Here is a 10,035-nt window from a genome sequence, read left to right as displayed (position 1 = left end):
GTAGCCTATAGTCCCAGCTACTTGGGAGGCTGAGACAAGAGGATCACTTGAACCCAGGAGTTCAAGGTTGCCGTGAGCTATGATGCAACGGCACTCTACCAAGGGTGACAAAGAGAGAGACTCTGTCTCAAAAAAAAAATTTGTGAATGGAGTATTGATCAAAGTTCATTTTTTACCTACGGACATCCAGTTATTCCAGTACTGTTTGTTGAAGACTATCCTTTCTCTGCTCAACTGCCTTTTCACTTTTTTTTTGCAGTTTCAGGCCAGGGCTGGGTTTGAACCCGCCACCTCCAGCAAATGGGGCCAGTGCCCTATTCCTTTTTCACTTTTGTCAAAAATCAAGAAGCAAAATTAATGAATTTATGTATAAGGACAACAGACCAATGATTAGTGGAGGACTTCTGGCAGTGACGAAAATGTACATTACTTGATTGTGGTGAGAGTTTTACAGTATACACACATGTCAAAACTTAACAAACTACAGAACAAGAAAATAAAATGTAGACTATCAGACAAGAACTATTCTTGAGCTTGGTCACTACAGACACATGCTGAGCTTAGAAAACATGAAAAATGCACTGGAGAAGATACAGCTCCCACCTCACCAAATTGGTCAATCATAAACACTTATGGGCCATGTGTGCAGCTCATGCCTGTAGAACTATAATTCTCCCAGAGGCCAAGGCAGGTGGATTACTTGAGCTCAGGAGTTCAAGACCAACCTGACCAAGAGTAAGACCCCCCATCTCTACTAAATAGAGAATAGCTGGGCATGGTGGCACGTGCCTGTAGTCTCAGCTACTCAGGAGGCTGGGACAAGAGGATTGCTTGAGCCCAGAAGTTTGAGGTTGCTGTGAGATATGAAGCCATGGCATTCTATCTGGGGCAAAAGAGTGAGACTCTGTCTAAAAAAAAAAAAAATCATAAACACTTACCATGTTCTTGTTGCCTAATGATGGGAATATCTAAACCTGAAATTTACTTTTTTTTTTTTTGCAGTTTTCGGCCGGGGCTGGGTTTGAACCCACCACCTTCGGCATATGGGGCCAGCGCCCTACTCCACAGGCACCACCCTAAAACTCACTTTTGATACAAGCCATGTTTCTCTTCTTTAGGCATAGTCTTGCTATGGAATCCATTTCCTTCTTAGAGCCTTACTACTACCCAAGGCATGAGTACTTCCTAGCCTCTTTTTTACCCATGCTTTTTCTGACATTCTCTTCTCTAGAAATGTTTTTCCATTCTTTGTAAAGATTCAATACTTACTCCTACTATTCTCTACTCAAGTCTTCTGGAGAAATTTTACTCCCCTGAGTCCCTCTTCCCTTTTGGGTTCTTCCCTTAGCTCCTGCTCAAGTACCCTTCTTTAAACTTCCACAACCACTTAATATTTTACCCCTTCCCTTTTCTTCTCCCCTTCATTAAGGGTTCATCTGGATTTCTAGAAATATTTTGTTGTTGCTACCTTTTTTTTGAGACAGAGTCTCACTTTGTCACCCTCAGTAGAGTGCCACGGCATCACAGCTCACAGCAACCTCAAACTCTTCGGCTCAAACAATTCTCTTGCCTCAGCCTCCCAAGTAGCTGGGACTACCGGCACCCACAGCAATGCCCGGTTATTTTTAGAAACAAGGTCTTGCTCTTGCTCAGGCTGGTCTCAAACCTGTGAGCTCAGGCAATCCACACTCGGACTCTCAGAGTGCTAGAATTATAGGCGTGAGCCACTGTGCCCAGCCCTAAAATATTTTAACTAGTATCTTCAGCAGACTTTATCCAATTCTTTACCCAAAATATCTATCTTCAAGCCTTAGAAGAAGTTTATCAAAACAGAATTACCTCTTCTCAAAACACTTTAAGGACATGGTATAAGTGGAAAAGAGAGAGATAAAGAAGAGAACCATTTGCATACCTCATTTGTAAAGAGATTCCCACATCTAGATATACCTATCGTTCTAATCCAATTCTCTACCGTGTTGGGGTTGATGCTCAGGGAGAATTGCAGTATTGCCATTTTTTTCCCAGCTACCATGATTTCTAAGGCAGAAATGTAAAGCTTAGAATGAAGTCATACCTCACATCACTGAGTAGATCAACCAAATGTCACTTGCTCTTATACCTGCAGAGTATTTTTCCTTCAATAATTCTTCAAAAATAGCTCTCTCCCCAACTTCATATTCCAATCCTGGCTCTGGCTCCTTAATTTCACCCATTGGTACCAGATACGAGTTTTTTTCCTCTTAGGATACAGGTGATGGACTGTGAACTTCAAGTTCTGCTCAGACTATGCTCATGGGGAAAAGAAGCAGGTAAGGGAAAAATGAGCAGGTGAAGGCAAGAGTGGGTCAGTGGAATGTTAGAAAGCAACCTAGATCCAGAAGTTGACTTGATTCAGGGGCCACAGCACATCCTGGCTTTGGCTCTGCAGCCTAGCATCAGGCTGAGAGAAGAAAAAAGAGCCCTAGGTTCCTAGGTACTTCCATTTCCTCAAATTAGAAGCTATGAAATTAGTCCCCACCTTCACTCTGTCTTCTAGTCCTGAGCACTCAAAGAAAGGATAGTGTCCAAGGAGAAAAGCAGGTTAAAAACCATGTCTATAGATGAGGATGCCATATTCATTAGGAAAGGAAGGGGAATAAGGATATCCAGGCAAGGTCTGCAGAGTAGGATGACTATGTCCTGGAAGGTGAGTAAATATTTCATTTGGGAGAATACAACTCTAAGAATAAAATATACTAACTTCTGACAAAAAAGAAAGGGTTGGAGGGATAGGTACAAAATAACTTAAATACCAGATCTGACATTTGTGGCAGTTCTATTCTGTAAGAAAACCAGCAACAGGACTCTATTCTGTAAGAGGAGAAAGGGACTTTCCCAAACTTACAGTTCTAGAAGCAGTATAAACATTCCTTGACCCACACCAAAGTTTGCTGAGTCATGAATATTAAATCAGTAGCAAGGTCAGAATGGATAAGTATCTATATGGCTCTGAGTGAAAGAATAGTCTGAATTGGGCGGCGCCTGTGGCTGAGTAGGGCGCCAGCCCCATAAGCCGAGGGTGGTGGGTTCAAACCCACACGGGCAAACTGCAACAACAGCAACAAAAGAAAATAACTGGGCCTTGTGGCAGGTGCCTGTAGTCCCAGCTACTCAGGAGGCTGAGGCAAGAGAATTGCCTAAGCCCAGGAGTTAGAGGTTGCTGTGAGCTGTGACGCCACAGCACTCTACTAAGGGCAATAAAGTGAGACTGTCTCAAAAAAAAAAAAAAAACCAAGAATAGTCTGAATTTAGGGATTTGTAGGGATTTGTTTTTAACTGAGACATGGGATAGAAAATGCTAACATAAAATCCACATTACAGCCTGGTGCCCATAGCTCTTGTGGCTAAGGTGCTGGCCATATACAACAGGGCTGGCGGGTTTGAACCTGGTCTAGGCCTGCTAAACAACAATGACAACTACAACAAAAAACAGCCAGGCATTGTGGCAGGCACCTGTAGTCGCAGCTATGTGGGAGGCTGAAGCAAGAGAATCGCTTAAGCCCAAGAGTTTGAGGTTGCTGTGAGTTGTGACACCAGAGCACTCAACTTAGCAGGTGACCTAAGTGACTCTGTCTCAAAAAAATAAAAAAACTTAAATCCATATAACCTGGTTTTCAGGTTAACTACAAACTGAATCAGAGTGCCCTGTTCCCCCATTCACTCAATTCTATCACTGCCAAAGACCACAGGAGAAAAAGGAAAGATTCAGAGAGACTTTCTGCTAGACACTTATACATGGAACAGGAAATAAATCCCTTTCCAGCCATTTCATACAGTTAATTTGAACTGGATACCCATCACTTCCAGCTGTGCATTACCTTCATGCTTCCCAGAAGAAAAGCAAATATCATACCTTGATATAGGACTCAATTTACTTAGAACCCAGAATCTAAGGTTGGGAAGGAAGAATCCAGTTGAAGGACAAGATACTGGGGAGAATAGGAATAACATCTTACAAGGAAGGGTATTTCAACAAAGATAATGCAAGTTTGGGAGAATGTAAGAAGACAAATGTGCTCTATCAGAACCAGAAAGGAATTAGAAATGCATCCTTGCTGTCACAAGGGCTATAGTGCAATGGCCTTAGCCTAGCTCATAGCAACCTCAAACTCCTGGGGTCAAGCAATTCTCTTCCCTCAGCCTCTAGAGTACCTGGAACTAAGGATGAGTGCCACCATGCCCAGAAGCTTATTTTCCTATTTTTACTAGAAACAGGTCTCTCTTGCTTAGGATGGTCTCAAGCTCCTGGCCTCAAGTGATGCTCTCATCTTGGCCTCCCAGAGTGCTAAGATTACAGGCCAAAATTAGACTTTTTGCCCAAGAAAACAGAAATGCTATGGAGGCAGACTAGAAGAAAAAGTTCCAAGAGTAAGGAAACTATGCAGAAAATGGCAAAAGAGATCAACTAGAAGCTTCCTTCAGCTAGACAAGGAATAAACTGGTACCTAAGGATTACACAGGAATACAGAAATAGGAAAATTAAAAGTCAAAGACTTGAATTGAGAGGATACGTTAAGACAGATTTCAGTACCCACAGGCTCTAGATATGAGAAAATCTGGTGAGGGAAGTAAGACAAAAATAGATAGGCATTCAGAGTGAGTAAAAAATGACTACAATGAATTAAAGTATGGCAAAAACCATTCAAAGGCAAACACAAGATCCTTTGCAGTTATAGTAAAATGACTTTGCAGGGAAGGAGTCAGAGAAACTCATTTCCAAGGGTGTGAGAAGGTAGAGAGGTCTATTATGGGGGGGAAGAGCTGAGAAGAACTGAAAGGAAGGGGACTCTTCTCACAAGTGATAGTGATATTATGAAAAGATACCTCTTCTCTGTCTCGTCACAGTGAAATCAAAGAATGAGAGATAACAGTCTCTGGCTCAACTTCACACATAAAGTCCAAAAGAGGTTTGGAATAGCAAGAGTCACACAAACAAAAACTCTTGGGAGGCAAGGAAGTTTCTCTCTGGCTTAATCTAAGTAGGAAAAAAAATGTCCTAGAAAATTCAGATTCAGGGTAGAAAAAGAAAGTGGTAGTAGAAAGGGCTCTAAGGAACTAAATCTTAGGCAAAGGAGCAGCTCAAATAAGCAAGGGTCTTTCAAAGACAGTCCTATTCTCTTTCCAAAAAAGATTCCCAAATTGGGAGAGTTGGCCATAAGTCTTCTAGAAGTGGAAATCCTTAAGAGGATCAAGAGAAGGAATCCTCACAAAAATTCCCTTTCAGAACTCATGAATATGAAGCTTGCACTCCTCAAGATGAAAAAACTGTATGAATGATCTAAATGTATCTAAGGTTAAAGTAAGATATCAAATACAAATCCATTCCTAGGTAGAATGGTAAACCAACTGGCCTTGGAATAAAGAGTTGGTGGGATAGAGATTCCAGAAAAGATGCCACATTATGGCTGGTTGGGAGGGAACTGGACTGATACAATCCAGATTTCCTGAGGTCAAAGATGCTAAATGTCATAAATGGATGTTGACCGTTTCTCCTTGGGTTGGGAACAAGAATGTAAGATGAAGAACCGGATGAGTGTTCCCCAGCAGTAAGCAGAGGCCTCTCTGAAGAAGATAAAAGGATTTAATATGGGCCTTTTCAAGGGGGTCAAGTGGAAGAAGAAAGAGAATTTTCCCTGTGCTTGGACTGTGGGGAAGATATGATTAAGGGCTAAGGTATATCTTCCACTAAGAAACAGGGAAAGTCAATTAGAAGCTGGGTAAAGACGTCTCTCCTAGGGGGCAGGGAGCACCGATCCAGGCACAATAATACCCTAAAGTTCACGCTCCTTAAGATGGGGGTAAAAGAAAGTGTAATACAAGGGTCAAAAGTAAGAAGAGGGTTAACTCCCAGCGGTCTCCCTGGGAGGGCTGCGGATGGGAGCGTGGGTCTGAGGTTCTAAAGGACAGGACTTAGTTCCAGAAGCTCGATCCCACCCCACTCTTCCCTGCACCAGCTGGGGGAGAAGACTAAAAACGGGTGTCCCTGGTCGGCGCGCCGCCTCACCTTGTAGAAGGCCCCGTTGGAGCCGCGCACCTCGACGGGCAGTCCCGGCTCCACATCCCCCCCAGAGGCCAGGCCGCCCATGGCGCCGCCACCGCCTCCAACTCCCCCGGCGGCGGCTGCAGCAGCAGTCTGAGTGCGGGCTGGGCCAGGCCCCCGGCGTCTCCCCGGAGGAGGAGCCGGAGGGGGAGCAGCGGGGGGCGGGAGACGGGCCGGCCCCACGGCGGCCCTGCCACAGCCAACAAGCAGGGGGCCGGGGCCGGGCCGCTCCCCGTCCGCCGCCGCCTTGGTCTCCGCCACCGTGAGGTAAACGGCGACCGCCGCCGCTGCCTTCGTCACCTCAGCTTCCGCCCGCCGCCGCCCCCGCTGCTGCCTCAGTCCCGGGACCCGCGGCTGCCGCTACCGCTCCAAGGCCTCCACCTCCCCCTGCCGCCGCCGCCGCCTACTGCGCAGGCGCGCCGGGCACCCGCCCGCCGCGCGCTGGGCCCCGAGGGCCACCGCGCAGGCGTCAAGGCTGGCGACCCAGCTCGCGCTCCCCAGCGCATCAGGGTTTCCACATTCCCTTTCACTCTCTCACGCCCCCTCCTGGTCGCTTGCTTGCGCTTGCGCAAAACAAGATTAGCCCTCTTTCTTCGCCATCCTACCCCTCCACTGCCCCATCTCTTCCTTGCCCGCCCCACAACACTGAGAGCTAACCAATCGCGGGGAGGGAGGGGCTAGGCGCTCTCTGCCGGATTGGACTTCAGCTGCTAGTCAGACCACACCCACTCCAGCCGCGTCGAGCCCCGCCGAGCTCCGGCAAGTTAGGGATGGGCATGCGCCTGAATGACTGCTTGGTCACTATCCCCCACCTTTGTCTTTTTCGTGCGCAAGCTCCAAAGAAAAAAAAGAGGAGTCGAAAAGCAAAAAGTGCGGGTGCGCAAGTCCAGAGCTTTACTGTCCCTGCACATGTAATTAAGCATCGTTCGCTGTGTACTGCAGATTTGAGTGCCAGAAGTTCTTTCCTTGAGAAGCTTCGGATATAATGCAAGGTTAAAGAATAATCTCAACGCAATAACGAACAGCAGATGCAACTTAGATTGTCACAAGATTCCACATCTAAATGCCGAAGAAAATTTGTCATAGAGTAAAGGGGATAGCGGGAAAACTTTAAATCTTTTCTTTCTCTTCCTCTTAACTCCGAAATATTTTCCAGGAAACACTAAGATTCTTGAACTAAGATATGTATTGTTTGGGTAGAAGTGAGTAGTAAAAAAGTACAGAAATTAGAATCATAGACATTTACTTAATTAGCAAATACCCTTCTCCCACCACATTCCAATCACTGTGTACTTAAAAAGACAAATCATGGTCCGTGATTCCTTGGAATTTATAACATACTAGGGAAAGGGCAGACAAGCATATAAATTCGTATAGTTCGATTGAAGATGTCATAAAGGCCGGACATGGTGGCTCATGCCTGTGGTCCTTACACTTTGGGAGGACCAGGCAGAAAGAACTAAGAAGAGGGAAAACAAGTAATACAACAATGCAGAGGAGCAGAAAGAACACGACCTTTGGGAAATCATTAGTTCAAATAGCTGAACTAGAGAGCTGCAGGAAGCTAAATTGTGAGGGCTTTAAGTCAGGTTAAGGAGATGCCTTTTAGTTTATCAATAATGGAAAGCCACTGAAAGATTTTGAGCAGTTGCATAAGATAAAATTTTCGTCTTACAATTCTGAAGAATAGATTGAAGAGTAAGAGTGGTCCCAATGTTAGTGAGACCTGTGAGGAGCTGTTGCAGATGAAAGCTGCTGAGGACCTACCTGGACTAGGGCTCTGGGCAATAGAAGTACAGCATCCATAAATTAGAGCCCGTTAAAAGCAGAATCACCAAGAATTGGTGATGGAGGTGGGGTGAAGTAAGAAAACAGTTAAGATGTAGGCGGGACATAAGACAACTCTTACATTACTAACTTTGGTTACAGAGTAAATGGTGGTGCCAATCATTGAGAAAACACAGGAGACAAAGGTGATGAGTTTAAGTTTATTTTACTCTCTGAGTCTGAGGGGTCTGTGGGCAACCTAGCAACCTCAAACTCCTGGGTCTTTATTCAGATAGAGACAATCCCTTGTCTCCAACAGATTTCTCTTTCAGTTCCCAATCTAAATATAATTTCCTTAGTCTCCCACTTTACCCACACTAGGTTAGGTCTCCCCACCTCCCTATGCCAAATCATCCTGTACTTCTTCATGGCACTCATCATAGTTGTGGTATTAATAATTTGTCTAGTCTTTTGCCAAACTATAAGTTCTGTGAGGTTAAAGACCTGTTCGATGCCTGTCCCCACTACTGTATACCTAGTACCCGCATAGTTCCTTACACAGCAAACAGCAAATGCATAAAGGAATGAATGTCCTGTAGGTTAATGGATATACAAGTATGGGGTCCAGGAGTGGTCTGGGGCAGACAGGTGCAATCACCAACATATTAGTGTCATAGTTAAGCCATAAGAGAGGCTGGGTAGGCTCAGTGCCTATAGCTCAAGTGGCTAAGGTGCCAGCCACATACACCAGAACTGGCAGGTTCAAATCCAGCCCTGGCCTGCCAAACAACAATGACAACTACAACCGAAAAATAGCCAGGCATTGTGGTGGGCCCCTGTAGTCCCAGCTACTTGGGAGGGTAAGGCAAGAGTATCATTTAAGCCCAGAGTTTGAGTTGCTGTGAGCTGTGACACCATAGCACTCTACTAAAGACACTATAGTAAAACTACCTCACAAAAAAAAAAAGATCTAATGATACTGAAATCAGAATTTCCTCGAAGAAGTGGCCTAGAGGATCATTCTATAATTAAGCCCACAGTCAACAAGCCTCCCTGCTCCCTCTGTACACACAGAGTTTCCTTATTTAAAATTATTTAATCATTTATTTGTTTTCTACTGGGCAATCCCCTAAAAAATAGGTTCAGAGTGACACCCAGTTTCCAATCTTACTTTACTGCTTCATTCATAAATATGAGCTGACAGCTGAAGATTATAAGACATGGGTGGTGCCTGTGGCTCAAGGGGTAGGGCACCTGCCCCATATACAGGGGGTGGCAGGTTCAAGTCTGGCCCTGGCCAAAAACTGCAAAAAAAAAAAAAAAAAGATTACAAGACATTTCAGGAGTTTCTTAAAAGAAAGAAGTCAAAAGAAACAGATAAAAAAAAAAAAAGCTTAGAAGAAATGAAAACTACACAAGGGGAAAAATATTTTTTTTTTCAAACAAAAAAAGACATTCTAGGCCAGGCACTCTGGGAAGCCAAGATGGATGCATCCCTTAAGCTGAGGAGTTCCAGACTAGCCGTAGCAAGAATAAGACCCCATCTCTACTAAAAATAGAAACCTAGGGTTGGCGCCTGTAGCTCAGAAGCTAGGGCATCAGCCACATATACTGGAGCTGGCAGGTTCAAATCCAGCCCAGGCCAACTACAACCCCAAAATAGCTAGGCATTGTGGTGGGCCCCTGTAGTCCCAGCTACTTGGAAGGCTGAGGCAAGAGAATCCATGGAGCCCAAGAGTTTGAGGTTGTTTGAGCCCAAAAGTTTGATGCCACAGCACTCTACCAAGGGCAACATAATGAGATTCTGTTTCAAAAATAAAAAGAAAAGAAAAAAAAAAAAGAAAGAAAAGAAACCTAGTTAGGCATTATGGAAGGCACCTGGAGTCCCAGCTACTCAGGAGTCTGAGGCAGCAGGATTGCTTGAGCACAGGATTTTGAGGTTGCTGTAAGCTATTATGCCATAGCACTCTAACCAGGGTAACAGAGCTAGACTCTGTCTCTAAATGAATAAATAAATAAATAAAGTAAAATAAAATAAAAACCTATCATAAATATCCTCAAAGATGTAAGAAAAATGGGCGGCACCTGTGGCTCAAAGGAGTAGGCCACCCACCCGACATGCCAGAGGTGGTGGGTTCAAGCCCAGCTCTGGCCAAAAAAAAAAAAAAAAAAAAAAAAAAAAAAAAAAA

General features: G+C 44.6%; 1 protein-coding gene across 1 annotated transcript in view; it reads right to left on the bottom strand.

Annotated features, from left to right (window-relative positions):
* The window catches only part of FXR2 (FMR1 autosomal homolog 2), a 25,595-nt gene extending 19,101 nt beyond the window's left edge, over nucleotides 1-6,494 (bottom strand). Inside the window, exon 1 of the mRNA XM_003791139.3 lies at nucleotides 6,044-6,494. Within this exon, the coding sequence (XP_003791187.1) occupies nucleotides 6,044-6,124 (81 nt within the window). The 5' untranslated portion in view covers nucleotides 6,125-6,494. The remainder of the gene's footprint in view (nucleotides 1-6,043) is intronic.
* Nucleotides 6,495-10,035: the final 3,541 nt, after the last annotated feature.

Source organism: Otolemur garnettii, unplaced genomic scaffold (assembly GCF_000181295.1).
Source record: "Otolemur garnettii isolate 467f Iridium unplaced genomic scaffold, OtoGar3 scaffold00046, whole genome shotgun sequence".
Lineage (NCBI taxonomy): Eukaryota > Metazoa > Chordata > Mammalia > Primates > Galagidae > Otolemur > Otolemur garnettii.
Note: the sequence above shows the minus strand (reverse complement) of the source record. Positions and strands in the feature narration are given on the sequence as shown.